This window comes from Notechis scutatus, chromosome Z, assembly GCF_049901735.1.
Source record: "Notechis scutatus isolate UNSWTSFEM ecotype Mainland chromosome Z, rNotScu1.2, whole genome shotgun sequence".
Lineage (NCBI taxonomy): Eukaryota > Metazoa > Chordata > Lepidosauria > Squamata > Elapidae > Notechis > Notechis scutatus.
The window spans coordinates 117,893,244-117,909,780 of NC_142025.1; the positions used below are offsets into that span (position 1 = coordinate 117,893,244).

Sequence of the window (16,537 nt, forward strand, 5' to 3'; positions counted from 1 at the left end):
ATTGCCTGAATCCGCATGCAGACCAAGAATTGTTGACGGGAAATGAAACTTAACTGTTTCCAGCTCAACAAAACCTTTGAAACATCCCGCTCCTTCATTTCCACCACCACCACCAACCGCCCTTCCTACCACCTGAGAGAATTTCTATCTGCTTCCACTCGAAATTATAAAACCAAATTTGGATTTTTCCTTTAATTCGCATGCAAAAAATGTTAAACCAGATCACAACCACAAACAATCCCCACCCATAATTCCTAAGAAACAAGGAAGCCAGTAAGTTCAAGCTGTATTTCCTCAAAACATGGAAAATCAAAACTCCTCCTTATTATAGTGTCAGGCGGAAACCTAAAAGTTAATCATTTATACCCTGCAGCAGAAAACATTTTAGGATTTTTCAGAGCCATATTGATAAGGGTTGACCTCAAATGTTCCCAATTTGTTTTGACAGCCTTTGTTTTGTATGAAAAAGTGGACTTCAGACCAAAATTGTGAGGTTTAGCTTGGAGGGTGGGGTTTAAAATTTAATTTATTATTATTTTTGTAATTCAGAAAACCTTTGAAGCCTAAGGACTAAAAAAGGATTTAGCCCTCCAGAACAGTAACCTGGAAACAAGGTTTATTGCAGGCCATGAAATATATTTCTAAATAGACATACAGCGGCATTGTAAAAGAATCTAAACATCGGATTTTTAATTTTAACACACTGATTGTTACCTATCCAAGTTTCTGTCAGCTGGTGCTCCATTCAAAATCCAAGAAAGAAATACTTAGACTCTTTTAATTAGAGAAAAGATATCTTTTATTGGAAGTCAAGTGGTAGCAACAAAAGAATTCTGAATCTGAGAAAATGGGCGCGTAAATCACATATACAAAGTGATGGCAACGTTCCCACCCCCAATAGTTCAAATGGTTCTTCCAATTAAAAGTTGTGAATATCATCATGTGGACATCTCCAGGTGGTGTTGAGGCTTCTGTCCGTTGACCTTGGCATATTTTGATAAAGGTTTGCAGCTGCGCCTAGCATAGAAGAGAAACCAAGGAATAGAAACCTAAGCAAGAATGTATTCTCCCCCACCCCCAGTTTATACAATTCAGTTTGTAACACCTCCAGCTCACTTCCCATAATTTCCCCCTCCTCCCCCCCTTACTTATGACAGCCGAAAGATGCAAAGCAAAGGGAGAAAATCTTGAAGGCTGACAGTTTCTCTCTCCTGCTACATGAGCTTTCAAGGTCATCTCTAGATTAGAAGTCTTGGCTTGCACAGAATACTGGTGAGCATGCTGGAAACCCGTGGAATACAGTCCTCAATTTACAATCTTTAATTTAGTGACTGATTGAAGTTATCACGGCAACAAAAAAAAATGACTTATGACCATTTTTCACATGGTCACGTGATCCAAATTCAGATGCTTGGAAACTGGCATGTACTCAGGACGGTTGCAGTGTCCCCTTTTTCTGACAAGCCAAATCAAGGGGGAAGCCAAGACTCACACACACACCCACAACCGTGCGACTAGCTTAACAATGGCAGCGGAATCACTTCAGGACGGGAGCAAGGAAGGTCACAAAATGGGGCGGAACTCACTCTAACCCCTGCCTCGCTTAGCCACAGAAGTTTTGGGCTCTGTTGTGGTCATAAGTCGAGGACTACCTGCACAGAGAAAGTGAGATTTGGGATAGGGGATCTGTTCCTCTCAGCAGTGCTAGTCGAGAGCTCGTGCTCTCCTTCCTAAGGAAGTAGTTTTTTTTCCCCCCCTAGCATTACGGTCTAGGAGGTTCAGGAGGCTGTGAATTCGATCCCAGGTAGAGGCAGACATTACTCTGTCTGGGCATAATGAGAATATATATGCTGAACAAAAAAAAACCTCCGCATTGGCGACAGGAAGGGCATCCGGCCAGTAAAACACTCTGCTAGCTCCGTTCAGTTGCCCAGATTCTATCCCGCAAGGGATTATGGGGTTGTTAATAATGAAGGTGATGATGATGTTACGGTCTAGGTTCAACCCATTTCTCTTCCTCCACAGGTGAGCCTGTTCTTCCCTATCATCTACCTGCTCTTCTGGGCCTTTCTGTTGGTCTTTAGCTTGTGGTCGGAACCACTGGTTTGCGGCATTGGCCTGGCCATCATGTTGACAGGGGTACCCGTCTACTTCCTGGGTGTCCATTGGGAGAACAAGCCCCCGTCCTTCAATACCCTGGTCGGTGAGTCTTGGGGGGCTGGGATAGGCCAAAGATGGGGCTTTTCCCTTTAGCCGAGAATATTTGTTGCTCAGGGTTGAATGGGGGGAGGGGGGGTGTCCTTGGTGCCCTCCGAGCTTGCTAGCTTTCTTGCAGACGTCTCATGACCCAACTAGGTAACAGTTTATTCCAGTGGCTTGGCCACCAACATTGACAGGACGCGAGGCACTAGAATATAAACAAAAAGCAAGCCCCATTCCCTTTTAGCACTGATGAGGTTACCTAGTTGGGTCATAAGAAATTAACCAAGGTCTGAGAGATAGCACCAAAGACCTTACAGTCTTCCTCCTTCTCCCTCCACTCTTCAAAATTTCCTCCCTTCTAGACTGATGATGTTCTCTAATTGGGTCATGAAACGTCTGCAAGGAAACCACCAAGGCTCAGAGAGCACCAAGGACCCCGTAGTTCCCCTCCTCCTTTTCCTCCTCTCGCCAAACCCCTCACTTCCTTCTAGCACTGATGATGTTAGATAGTTGGGTCATGAGACGTCTGCAAGGAAAACAACCAAGCTCAAGAGAGCACCAAAGATCCCACAGTCCTCCTCCTCCTCCTCCTCCTCCTCCTCCTCCTCCCCTTTCTCCTCTTCCTCTCCACAACCTCTCTTTCTAGCACTGATGAAGTTCCCTAGCTGGGTCATGAAACGTCTGCAAGAAAAACTACCAAGCTCAGAGAGCACCCAGGACCCCATCCTCCCTCCCTCCCTCCCTCCCTCCCTCCCTTTCACTCCACAAACCTCCCTCCCTTCTAGCACTGATGATGTTCCCTAGTTGGGTCATGAAACGTCTGCCAGAAAAACCACCCAGCTCAGAGACACCCCCCCACCCCCCGGAAGCACTCCCGCTGTTTTCCTTACCCGTGGCGTGTTCTTCTTCTCTCTTCCAGATGGGATCACTCGGGTGGGGCAGAAGCTCTGCGTGGTCGTGTACCCCAAGATGGACGCCGGGGAAGTGGAGAACGACCTCAGCAAAGAGACCAAAGAACAGCTGGAGCCCATGTGTGGTACAGAGAAGCTCGCCACGTCCCAGAATTGAGCAAACAGAAGGAATATATAGCCAAAACATTGACTCCTTTGGGTTTTAGCCACTAGAAATGGATCGCCTGCTCCCGTTGGACGGAGCTGGGCCCATTGGGGGTCAACCCCCCTCAATATACACACTCCTTTCCTCAGCTTCCTGCAGGGTCTGGGGTCCACACACATACCCCTCTCCAATCCCTGCCTGCAGTGCCTCCCGGTAGGGTGGAGGAGGATGGGGCCACCCTTAAGTGCTGGAGCCCCAATTCCTGCCTCTCGTCCCACACTTTGGGAAAGTATCTTTTGTTGCTGCCTTATATATATATATTTTATTATTTTTTTGGAGGGGGATAAATATTTTAAGGGGTTGGTGGTGGAACCTCAGCTATCCTGGGAGAATTCTCTCGTGCCGTTGGTGCCCTCGTATTTTCTTCATTTTTCTCTCCTATGTTTTTTTTGGGGGGCATCCCCTCCTGGGGTGGGGTGTTTTTTTTTTTGATGTAATAAATTGAACGCCACTCGCCATCCGGATGGCTTCCTGGCTGTGTTTTTTTTTTTTAAATTATTATTATTATTATGGTGATGAAACATCATCTCATCTAGCTAAGCGCCTACCCCTGGAGATAGCCCAAGTTCCCACCGGGACGAGTCAGCCAGGGTTGAGAAACTGCAGTTGAGTTCGGGCTCCGTGCCACCTTGGCAACGATGCAGAGCGCAAGCTCTCAGGGTGCCCTGGAAGTGGAGATGAAAATAACAGGATCTTGTGTTGCGTTGAGACGGGACTGGGGTTAGGTTAGAACAGTGTTATTCCCAACGTTAGCGGCTTTAAAATGGGTGGAGTTCAATTCCCAGAATTGAGAAACACAAGGCTGGCTTGGGAATTCTGGGAGTTGAAGTCCACCTATCAGAAAACGGCCATGGTTGAGAAATACGAGGCTGGATGGAGAATTGTATCAAAAAGCTGCTGTAATTGAGACATGCTATGCTGGCTTGGGAATTCTGGGAGTTGAAGTCCACCCATCAGAAAGCTTCCATGATTGAGAAACACAGGCCTGGCTGGGGAATTCTGGGAGTCGAAGTCCACTTATCAGAAAACTGTCATATTTGAGAAACACAAGGCCAGATGAAAAATTCTGGGGATTGAAGTCTGCCTATCAGAAAGCTATCATTGTGGAGAAATGCAAGGCTGGCTGAGGAATTATATTTTATTTATTTGGCCAAGTGTGGTTAGACACCCAAGGAACTGATCTCCGGTAAAACAACATAATATAATAATAACAATAATAAAGTGTTCAGCCAATAGAATGGGGAACTATCAAGTAATAAAAGGGATAAATAATAATACTGCAGCCACACCTTGGTTGTTAATATGAATCCTCATTAGTCAACAATAACTTATTATATAGTTATTATATTTTGTCAGCTGTGAGAATTATATGTTAAGCAGGTGATGGCACGCGGAAAGAAACATAAGTTAATTGAAGTTTAATTCTGAGAGTTGAAGTCCACCTATCTCAAAAGTTGTCATGGTTGAGAAGCCTTGAGTTAGAATATCAGAGAGAGAGAAAGAGAGGCAGAGAGAGAGACAGAGAGAGAGAAGAAACAAAGAGAGAGAGAGATGGAGAGACACACAGAGAGAGACACAGACACAGACAGAGAGATCGAGACAGAGGGAGAGTGAGAAACAGACAGAGAGAAACAGAGAGAGAAAAACACACAGAGAGAGACAGACAGACAGACACACACACACACACAAAGAGACAGACAGAGACACAGAGAGACAGAAAGAGACAGACAGAGACACAGAGACAGAGACACAGAGAATGGTAAATCGAATGGGTTAGTTCCCCAACTGGTAGCCAGAAAGGATTAATTAAATCCTTCAGTTCTCAAACAATTGACCATCTTGAGTGATTGGCCCCCTCTCTGGAACACCCCAGACATCAAGTTCGATTCAGGTTCATTCAACTGGCTGAATTGGAAGCCAAATGGAACCTGGCTGGAATTTGAAAAGGAGATCACCAAGAGATCACCAATTTTGTAGGATGGAACAGGGCACTCTGGTTCAGCACACTGGGGTGTGTGTGTGTGAGCATCAAAGGGGCTTTTTGGGGGGGAGGTCTTTGGGAAAGGGCAGCTTCTGAGCAGGGTTACATTTCAGGTGTGGGCAAACTATTTTCACCTCCAGCCTTGATATATCATGAATTGAGCCCTGTTTTTCTCGACAGCAGGGGGCAGCACTGAACTGGCCCTGAGGACAGCTAAGCAGGGTTAGGCCTGGCTGACACCTGGATGGGAGGCCTTTAAAAAACAACAACCCAGAATTGCAGGCTTGGGTGGGTGGGGAACATCCCTGACTTACAACCATTCGTTTAGTGACCGAAGTTACAATGGCACTGAAAAAAGTGGCTTATAACCACTTTTTTTCCACATTTATGTCCAAACGGCCACACAATCAAAATTTGGATGCCCGGCAGCTGACTCGCATTTATGACGATGCAGGGTCCCCGGGGTCACGCGATCCTCTTTTGCAACCTTCTGATGTCGGGGGGGGAGGGGGGAGCCAGATTCACTCAACAACCGTGTGACTCACTTCACAACAGCAGGGCTCCACTGAACGACCGTGGCGAAAAAGGTCGTAAAACTTGGCAAAACTCACTTATCGGATGTCTCAACAGAAATTTGGGGGCTCAATGGTAGTCGTACGTCAAGGACCACTCGGAGTGACTGGGAAATTTTTATTTTTAAAGAATGTCAAACTTTACCCAGAAAATCGCTTACAGATGTTCGTGAAGTCTGAATGTGACAGCTGAAAAGATTATAGGAAGATGGCTTCCCATTACTCACGATGCTGCTTATCTGCTTAGAGCTCAAAGCATCGTTAGAGACCCCACACACCCACTTCACGGTCTGTTTCTGTAGCTCCACTGTGGGAGGGGGTTTCGAAGTATCCATAGCAGGACTACCAGATTCTTTAACAGCTTCAGTTCCTTAGGCCATCCATCTTCTAAATTCACAGGATTCTCTCCCCTCCCCCACATGTATGTGTATACATTTGAGCTAGACTGTGATGTTTCTCTGTGTCATGTATGTATGTGTATGTGGGTATAATATGCATAATAGCTATCTTTAAGAGCTCAATGCAACAAAATTTCATTTTAATGTATGCTGATTAGTGTACATTTAAAGTGACAGTAAAGATTCTATTCTATTCTATTCTATTCTATTCTATTCTATTCTATTCTATTCTATTCTATTATTCTATTCTATTCTCTATTCTATTTACCACTATCTATTTTTCTATTCTATTTTCTATTTTCAACTCTATTCTCTAGTCTGGTCTATTGTCTATTCTATTCTATTTACTGTCCTATTCTATTCTATTCTATTCTATTCTATTCTATTCTATTCTATTCTATTCTATTCTATTCTCTATTCTCACTATCTATTTTTCTATTCTATTTTCTATTTTCAACTCTATTCTCTAGTCTGGTCTATTGTCTATTCTATTCTATTTACTGTCCTATTCTATTCTATTCTATTCTATTCTATTCTCTATTCTCACTATCTATTTTTCTATTCTATTTTCTATTTTCAACTCTATTCTCTAGTCTGGTCTATTGTCTATTCTATTCTATTTACTGTCCTATTCTATTCTATTCTATTCTATTCTATTCTATTCTATTCTATTCTATTCTCTATTCTCACTATCTATTTTTCTATTCTATTTTCTATTTTCAACTCTATTCTCTAGTCTGGTCTATTGTCTATTCTATTCTATTTACTGTCCTATTCTATTCTATTCTATTCTATTCTATTCTATTCTATTCTATTCTCTATTGTCTATTCTATTCTCCTATTCTATTTTATTTTATTCAATTGTCTATTCTATTCTATTCTATTCTATTCTATTCTATTCTATTCTATTCTATTCTATTCTATTCTATTCTATTCTTTATTCTATTCTTTATTCTATTCTTTATTCTACTCCACTCTATGTTCTGTTCTGTTCTGTTCTGTTCTGTTCTGTTCTGTTCCGTCCCGTCTCATTCCATTCCATTCTAAAGTCACTTGGTTCTAATCAGTTCCACTTCCCTCAGACTCCCTCATCCCCATAAGACCCTAAGTGCTAAGATACTACCTACTTATCTTCTTCACACAACCCAGTGTACTTTTGTATAGAGGTTGTTGCCAGCTCTTAAAGGACCAAACAAGACCTCCAACTCCCTATTGAGAACTTAAAAAAAGTCTGAGCTTGCGTTTGTCTGAAATACAGGCAGCCCTTGAATTATAACCATTTGTTTAGTGACTGATCGGAGTAACAATGGCACAGAAAAAAATAACTCAAGATAGTTTTCACACGACCACTTGACTAATTTAATGACTGAAGTGATTCAACTAGAAACTGTGGCAAGAAAGGCTGTAAAATGGGGCAAAACTCACTTAACAACGGTCTCAGCAATTGGGACTCAGTTGTGGTTCATAAGCTGAGGACTCACTTCTCCAATACTGGTATGTTCCTTTTTTTTATTATGGGGCAGGAAAAGATGCCGTACAGCTGTATTTTTGGCTTTGTAGCGCCCTCTACAGGGACTCAAAGGTACTACATTCCCCCATCCTCTTAAACCACCATTTAATCAGGATCTCTTGAATAAGCCAGACCACACTAGCCATCATTTACCAGCCACAATAGGTGTTGTCAAAACGAAACCGCGTTATACTTCTGTGCAACAATAACCTAGAATTATTAAATGGTTAAAAAAAAAACAAAAAAATATATAATCAATCAATAAAACAAAAACTGTTACATTGTTCCTTTTCTTCTAAATGTACACTTGGGTGCCTTTCCCAATTTTGCATTCTGCAAATTTCATATGACAGCATTTATCAACAACTTTAAGATGGGTGGACTTCAACTCCCAGAATTCCCTATGCAGGCTGGGGAATCCTGGGAGTTGAAGTCCACCCATTTTAACTTTGCCAAGTTGAAAAACACTAGTATATTCTAATTCTGCATGTTTTCTGGTCTTTTTAGCTTGTTTCTTACTGACTTTTGGGTCTAAATATCCACCCTTTCCAGGAAAAAGGCTAATTATCATTTAGAAATAGAAATACAATAATGGAGTTGGAAGGGACCTTGGAGGTCTTCTAGTCCAACCCCCTGCTTAGACAGGAAACTACACCACTTCAGATAGTGGGTTATCCAATCTCTTCTTTAAAACTTCCAGTGTTGGAGCATTCACAACTTCTGGAGGAAAGTTGTTTCACTGATTAATTGTTCTAACTATCAGGAAATTTCTCCTTAGTTCTAAGTTGCTTCTCTCCTTGATTAGTTTCCACCCGTTGCTTCTTGTCCTGCCCTCAGGTGCTTCAGAGAATAGCTTGACCCCTTCCTTCTCTCTGGGGCAGCCCCTCAAATACTGGAAGACTGCTATCATGTCTCCCCTGGTCCTTCTCTTCCCTAGACTAGCCAGGCCCAGTTCCTGCAACCGTTCAGTGTATGTTTTAGCCTCCAGTTCCCTAATCATCTTTGTTGCTCTTCTCTGCACTCTTTCTAGAGTCTCAACATAGAATCATAGAATAACAAGAGTTGGAGGGGACCCTGGAGAACATCTAGTCCAACCCCCTTGCTCGAGCAGGAGCCTCTACCTAGGATCAAACTCACAGCCTCCTGATTGTGAGGCGAGACCTCCACCTCTAGGAAACTTTGGGGGGCTCCTAATTTAAGAGAAAACCAAGATAACCACAGGCAGGCCTTTAAATAATAATAATAATAATAATAATAATAATAATAATAATAATAATAATAATAATAATAATAATAATAATAATAATAATAATAATAATAATAATAATAATTATAATTATAATAATTATAATAATTATAATAATTATAATAATAATTATAATAATTATAATAATTATAATAATTATAATTATAATTATAATAATAATAATAAGGACCTCTCTCTTTTCCGTGACAAAAATGAGAATTTGTCAGCCATTGGGATGAAAGCAAAAAAGAGGCCATTATTTTGGGGTAGGCCGCTTCTTTACGTCTTGCAAATTGTGCCTTCGGGGCCGACTGCGGAGATCACAACTCAACCAAGGTAGGATTGGGGGTGGGGGGGAAAGGAGGTTGAGAAATATCTGGAGGTCTCCACACAAACGGGAACCTGCCGGTTCTGAAATGGGTCGGTGGGTGGGTGAAAGAAGCCGGACGGGCCACCTCGTGCTGGAAGAGCAGCAGGGATGGCGAAGGTAGGTGTCAGGGCCTTCTCTGGGTGACGGGTTGGGAAGAGAAGAACCTCCAGTGGGCCAGGTTGAGAAGGAGACATTGTTGGGTGCATTGGTCTTTTTATTTTTTTATTTTTTACGAGCAACGTAGAAAGAGGAAGGAAGGGGCAGGCAAGGAGAGGAACAGGGTAGAGAGAGAGAGAAAAAAAAAAAAAGAGGGAACCAAGGCGAGATAGGTAAAAAGCAAAGGAAGAGAGGAATTCAGCAGAGACTGGGAGAAGAAGATCCCCCAAAACACCCACTTGGACACCTGGAGACTTGGCGACCACTGAGACGAGAACAAAGACGAGACAATCCCGCCCTCCGTGGTCCAGAAGAAGACTCATCCGGGAGGAAGAGAGAGAAATAACGACCTCCAACGAAGGAGGCAGATAATCAAGGAGACTTCGAAAGAGGAGAAGTCCATTCGAGATAAGGCGCCCGTAAAGACGTGGGTTGCAGCCTTCATAAGGTCGGGGAGAAAGAGGAACTGGTGTTAGGTATTCCACGATGTCCCAAGGAGGATACTTTGAGGGTGAGAGGCACTACCAAGCTCTAGAGATGGCTCCCGCCAGGCCCACCGGCAGTGACTTGGCCCCTTTGTGCGAAGCGGAGTTGGCCTCCTACATCGGGGATGAGCAGCTGCTTACGGAGCTGCTGCAAGGCAACCAGCAGAGGCTGGCCAAGGGGACCTCCTTCCCAAGCTACTTCCCCACCGACCCGTACCCCTTCCTCTCTTTCGGAGGGGAGCGCAAGGGCCTGCCTGCCTTTGACCCACGATCGGTGGCTGTCAAGGAAGAACCACGAGGTGGAGAGGCTGGGCGAGGGGCCGCACGTCACCCCTACAGCGCGGTGCACTTGCCAGCTGCCCACTGTGCTCAGGTGACCCTCACCCAACCGGGACTACGGACTGGACAAGCTCTGAGAGTGCTCAAGGTAAGGATGGAGAAGACCTTTCCTGTTACCCTCCTCTAGCCTGGAAACCTCCGAATTCTACCCACCAACAAGAAACAGCGGATGGAGCAGGGGAGACATGATTGCCAGTGTTCCAATATTTGAGGCGCTGCCCCAAAGAAGAGGCAGTCAAGTTATTCTCCAAAGCACCTGAAAGGAGGACGAGAAGCAACGGATGGAAGCTCATCAAGGAGAGAAGCAACCTAGAATTAAGGAGAAACTCCCTAACAGAGAGGACAATTAACCTGTGGAACAGCTTGTCACCAGAAGTCGTGGGCCCTTCATCACTGGAGGTTTTTAAGAAGAGACTGGACAGTCACTGGTCCAAAATGGGATAGGGTCTCCTGCTTGAGCAGGGGGTTGGACTAGAAGACCTCCAAGATCCCTTCCAGCTCTATTCTGATTGATGTTGGTTCCTACCGTTGACCTCCTACCTAGAATATTATCACTGCAAGTAGAAAGTGTCTAAAACTCAGTTATACAGCCACGGTCCTCTTTACCCTGGAGAACAGAACAGAAACACAGAGTTGGATGGGACCTTGGAGGTCTTCTAGTCCAACCCCTTGCTCAAGCAGGAGACCCTAAACCGTTGTCCAGTCTCTTCTTAAAAACCTCCAGGGTTGGAGCACCCATAATTTCTGAAGACAAGCCATTCCACTGGTTAATTGCTCTAACAGTCAGGAAATTTCTCCTTAGTTCTAAGTTGCTTCTCTCCTTGATTAGTTTCCACCCGTTGCTTCTTGTCCTGCCTTCAGGAGCTTTGGAGAATAGTTTAATTCCCTCTTCTTTGTGGCAGCCCCTCAAATATGGGAAGACTGCTATGGTGTCACCTCTAGTCTTTGATTTTCATTAAACTAGACATTCCCAATTCCAACAACCGTTCTTCATGTGCTTCAGCCTCCAGCCTCCTAATCATCTTGGTTGCTCTTCTCTGCACTTGCAAAGTTTGACCCACTGATATCCCAACACCACTGGTTTCATGGAGAAGGATTGAAAGAAGACCTTATATCCTAAGCTGTTGACGATCCATAACTGGACATGAGAAGAAGGAAGAATGGAGGCAAGAAAGATTAAACTCGTGTTTACCAATGCTGGAAACTTTAAGACAGGTGGACTTCAACGCCCAGAATTCTGGGAATTGAAGTCCACCCATCTTAAAGTTTTCAAGGTTGAGAAACACCGGATTAAAGAGTTAATTTAGAGGAGATAGCTTTTTCTAGAATGGGTAGCAAAAGCAAATATTTAATAGAAAAAGGGCATTTTGAGGAGACCTGAGTCCTGACCTGTCTGGGTTATTTTTTCAGAATCCCTGTTTTTAATTTCTTTCCCTAACAATCCAGATTTTGTAATGTCCCCATTTTAGAAATCCAGTCTCATTTTAACCTGGGTTTGACTTCCAACCCTGCAAAATTCTTATTTTTAATATTTGCCCACTGCTCTCTCTCTCTGTGTGGGGCTCCCCAGTCTTTCTCCCCTTCATCAAAGGAGCCCCAGAAACCATGACTGAGATAAAACCATCACGGCTCTGTTATGGTTTCTAAAGATAGGTCAGCCATGCCAAAATTAAGCAGAAAAACGTAACACGAAGACCTATTAAGAAAACTGGAGGTGTGGTGTGTGCAAGTCATTAAGTTTACAAGATCAGGTAAATGCTAGGAAGAACTCCTAGAAGCAAATCTTGACAACACTCACACAAAGATGGCTTGTTCGTGGCTTGGCGTGATGGTGGACTTTGGCATCATGGTGGAACCTCAACAGTTTGTCTTGATCACCGTAGATCAAAGCTTGACATGACAGTGGCGTCTAACAATCCATAATTACCTCAATCATGGCTTATCATGGCAGGTGAAGAGACCCATGATGGCTGATATCAAAAGGATATCTCCAACTTCAGGTCTTAGATGAAATTCTCAGGAACTTCTCTATAATTTCTCAAGAACTTCAAGAACACAGCTTTACCCAATCTCATCTGATAAAACCATGAAAAGAGGGATTTTCTCATTTATTTTGAGGGCCACCTTATAGATGAGATGAGACATGGGGTATATATAATTGTGGAAATAGGGGGACCAAGGGGAATTAGAGTTAGGGTCCCTAATGCACCCCAACTTGAAGAACCCTCCTTGTATAGCCCCCAAACTGAGCTGTTTCTGCAAGCGCTTTGAAGTTTGTAAAGGTGGAATCGGTCCTTCAGCAGGGAAAAGTTGGTCAATTATGGGATTTTCCAACACAATTCCTCCCCCTCCCCTTTTTTTCTGGATTAATTATTACTTCAGCCGTGGTTACGATTTTCCATTTTGGGAACCTGGGAATGAGCCACGGGAGGTGCTCACAAGGACGGAAGATAAATAAACCCGTCAAATATTTTGTGCCGTAGTCTAAAGGCAATGATTGTGTAGATCAAACACACAGAAGGATGCAGTTTCGGATGTGATTTTATACAGATGGAAGGGGGGAAACAGTGGGCTGCAAACTCGGTGAAGCTTCAAGGCGAGAGAGAGAGCTCGTGTTCAGGAAAAATATTCAAAACCCTTTTGCAGAAGATCTAAAGACCTTATGAAAATATTTATAGGAAGTTTTGCAGGGCTGCTTTTCATCCAAAAGGCTGAGCAGGGCGATTGGCCCTCGCTAAAATCCAGGACAATAGAAGGAAACTCGACCATTCCCACAGGAATTAAGAAGTTCAGTCCCACATACGTGAAATTGTGGCCTTCGGACCAGGGGGACTTTTATGCTGGCCTGAGATAAATATAATTTCAGCAACTGTCAGAGGAAGAAAATGCCCCTCTGATTGATAATAATATATAACGAATATTTATTTATTAGAATTTATCAAACAAAAAATGAGAACAAGAATAAAAGAATAAAAATACAATGACAGGGATGATAGGCGCAGCAAATGGTAGTCCAATCTCTTCTTCAAAACCTCAGTGTTGGGGTGCCCACAACTTCTGGTGGCAAGCAGTTCCACTGATGAATTGTTCTTGCTGTTAAAGAAATTCCTCCTTAATTCCAGGTTGCTTCTCTCCTTGGTTAGTTTCCATCCGTTGCTTCTTGTCCTGCCTTCAGGTGCTTTGGAGAATAGCTTGACTCCCTCTTCTTTGGGGCAGCCCCTCAAATATATGAAGACTGCTATCATGTCACCCCTGGTCCTTCCTTTTCCTTAAACTAGGCATCCCTAAGTCCTGGAACCAAGATATTTTTTCCCATTTAGGTTGAGTTGCTGTTTAGGAGATGTACTTTCAACAGATTCTTATTTATTTTTTTTACATCTGTACTCTTTCTCATTTCAACTCTGGAGGTTTTGAGAAATGGACCAAACAACCATTTGAGCAGGGTGGCGTAAGATCTCCTGCCTTGAGCAGCGGGGTGGACTAGACCATCTCTGGGGTCCTTAGAATTCTTGGTTCTGTGTTCTCATCCTTTCCACTCTTTTAGCTCTTCTCCTAAATTTGGAGAAATCCGGGATTGATTGATTGATTGATTTGTTTGTTTGTTTGTTTATTTATTTCGGAGAGGAGAGGGTTAAAAGTGCAATTAATTTCCTCGTGGTTTTACTGACTACATAACCATCGTTTGAAATGAAACCATTCAAACATCTTTCACACAGAACGCGTCTGTCAGCTTTGGGCCCTGGATCAAATCTGAAATCCACCCTTTAAAAAAAAAAAAAACTTTAACTTTTTCCAACTGAGTTTTTTTTAAAAAAAAAAGAAAAGAAAAAAAGAAATGGTTTTGTATTCCTGAAACGTTCGTTTGAACAAAAAGTATTTGGTGGAGCCCCAAATTCTCCTCTCCAAATTTCTGGAAGAAGCGACGGTTTCCTTTTCCATACGCTTTGTTTTCTTTAATTTAACCCCCCCCCCGGAGGATGGGGGGAGAAAATCTGCTGGGGGGGGGCTGGGAACCACAATTAAATGGGATGGGGTGGGGAACGGGGGCTGTAACAGGTAGGTGAACAAGAAAAAATAGAAACCTGATAGCAGGAAAAAAAAAAACCAGTGGTCCTTTGAGTCTGTCCTTTAAGTTATTGCTTGTTTTTGTTATTAATTAATTAATCTATTTATTTAAATTATTAGGTTTTTTTTTCTTTCATCCTTTTTTACTTTTTTATTTTACTTTTAATTAATTAATTAATTCATTAATGTTTAATGCAAAGGCCAGGTCAGAAACTTGGACAGCTGCATTTTTTTTCAGCTGCATTTGAGTTAAACTAACTGCCCTTTGAGTTAAACTAACTCAACAACAGGCAAGGGGAGGATTTCAGGAAGATTTTAATCTAAGAAGGCAGAGAAGCAAGAATCTGAAAGCCTCTCCAATTTTTGTAGGCTAAATAAAATCAAGGTATGGTTTTCTTGAGTTTCCTTCTCACCTCTTCTTCTTCCTCGGGACGAGGAATCTTTTCTGCACGTCTCTCCTTAACAGCTTTCTTGTTCCTTTCCTATCTCTTGTGGTTGGATCAACTGTACATTCCTTCACAGGGAGCCTCACTTCCCCTCCCTGAATAACGAAGTTGGAAGGGACCTTGGAGGTCTTCTAGTCCAACCCCCTGGTCAGGCAGGAACCCCTGTACCAATCCAGACCAATCGTTGTCCAATCTCTTCTTAAAAGTCTTTAAAATCTCCAGGGATGGAGCACCCACGTATTGCTGGTGGCGAGCCGTTCCACAGATTAATTGTTCAAACTCTTGGGAAATTCATTGTCGGTTGCTCATCTCCTTTTTTAAAAAAATTATATATATATATATATATATATATATATATATATATATATATATATATATATATATATATATATATATATATATACTTTATTTAAAGTACATACAATTCATCTTCCATTTAACGGCGTGTCATCTGGGTACAAATATCTTGTGCAATAACAGCTAAAGTTTACATCCATGTTCATTTAATATTAATTCTCTGTTCTTATCTTATTGATATGCATATAATATCTCTATTACTACAATACTCCTCTTCTTGGCTTGTTTAATTCTATTAACATATTTTCTAAATTTCACTAACCCATTAGCTATTTCTAGCTTTCATATTTCTTCTCTAGCCATTGATAAAATAGTTCCCATATCTTATAATATTCCGTTCGTTCCTTCTCTTTTATTGTGAGGGTTAATCTATTCATTTCTGGTTGCTCCTCTCCTTGATGAGTTTCCATCCCTTGCTTCTTGTTCCTCCCTGCCTTCAGGTGGGGTTCAACCCACACTTCTCTAATCTCTTATTCTCCCCCCCCCCCCGCAGGGCCCGGCCTGCAGCCTGTCCCCTCCTTGCGGCAACCCCAAAGGAAAGAAATCGGTGAACAAGGACAGCCTGGAGTACCGCCTGCGCCGTGAACGCAACAACATTGCGGTGCGCAAGAGCCGCGACAAGGCCAAGCGCAGAGTGATGGAGACGCAGCAGCGCATGGTGGAACTGCTGGGGGAGAACGAGCGGCTGCGCACCCGGGTAGAACAACTGATGCAGGAAACCGAGACGCTGCGAGATATTTTCCGCCAGGTGCCCGAAGCTGCTGGCTTGATCAAGGGCCTCGGGGGTTGCAGCTGAAGCTGGCTGGAGTTGGCGTCCAAGGTGCCAAGGAGGGGTGGGGTGACTGCAATCTAGAAGGACAAAGCTTTTGCAATTTGTAAATAAAAGATTTTTTTTTTGGCTTGGCTTTAACCATCTCTGGTGGTGAATTTTTTAAAAAACTAGTTTATTTATACATTTTCAATGAACGTACATATGTGCTTTGTGAACAGTGTAATGTCCTTACATAATAATATAACATATAATAACAATGATGACAACAATGACAATAATAATAATAATAATAATAATAATAATAATAATAATAATAATAATAATAATAATAATAATAATAATAAATAATAAATAATAAATAATAAATAATAATAATAATAATCTGACGAAACAGTGGACCACCGGGTAAGCTGCTGCAAGAGGATTGCACAAGCTGACTGCAAGCAGCGGCATGACAAAATAGCAACAATGGTGCATCGGAAGATCTGCAAGAAATATCATTTGCCTGTAAGCAAGAACTGG

The 16,537-nt window shown here is 42.6% G+C and overlaps 2 protein-coding genes across 2 annotated transcripts in view; both read left to right on the forward strand.

Moving 5' to 3' along the window:
* The window catches only part of SLC7A8 (solute carrier family 7 member 8), a 30,729-nt gene extending 26,951 nt beyond the window's left edge, over nt 1-3,778 (forward strand). The window contains exons 10-11 of the mRNA XM_026683068.2: nt 2,026-2,203; nt 3,122-3,778. Of these exons, the coding sequence (XP_026538853.1) occupies nt 2,026-2,203; nt 3,122-3,270 (327 nt within the window). The 3' untranslated portion in view covers nt 3,271-3,778. The remainder of the gene's footprint in view (nt 1-2,025; nt 2,204-3,121) is intronic.
* Nucleotides 3,779-9,743: 5,965 nt separating this feature from the next.
* CEBPE (CCAAT enhancer binding protein epsilon) lies at nt 9,744-16,076 on the forward strand. Its single transcript, XM_087946361.1, has 2 exons — nt 9,744-10,463; nt 15,737-16,076. Exons 1-2 carry the CDS (start codon nt 10,038-10,040, stop codon nt 16,037-16,039), a joined length of 729 nt encoding a protein of 242 aa, XP_087802487.1. The 5' UTR covers nt 9,744-10,037; the 3' UTR covers nt 16,040-16,076.
* The last annotated feature ends 461 nt before the right edge of the window (nt 16,077-16,537 follow it).

What these genes read in the sequence shown, in the direction of transcription:
- CEBPE (XM_087946361.1), top strand. Translation starts at nt 10,038, where the DNA reads ATGTCCCAAGGAGGATACTTTGAGGGTGAGAGGCACTACCAAGCTCTA. An exon ending in AAGCTCTGAGAGTGCTCAAG is followed by an intron (nt 10,464 to 15,736) that starts GTAAGGATGGAG and finishes CCCCCCCCGCAG; the next exon opens with GGCCCGGCCTGCAGCCTGTC.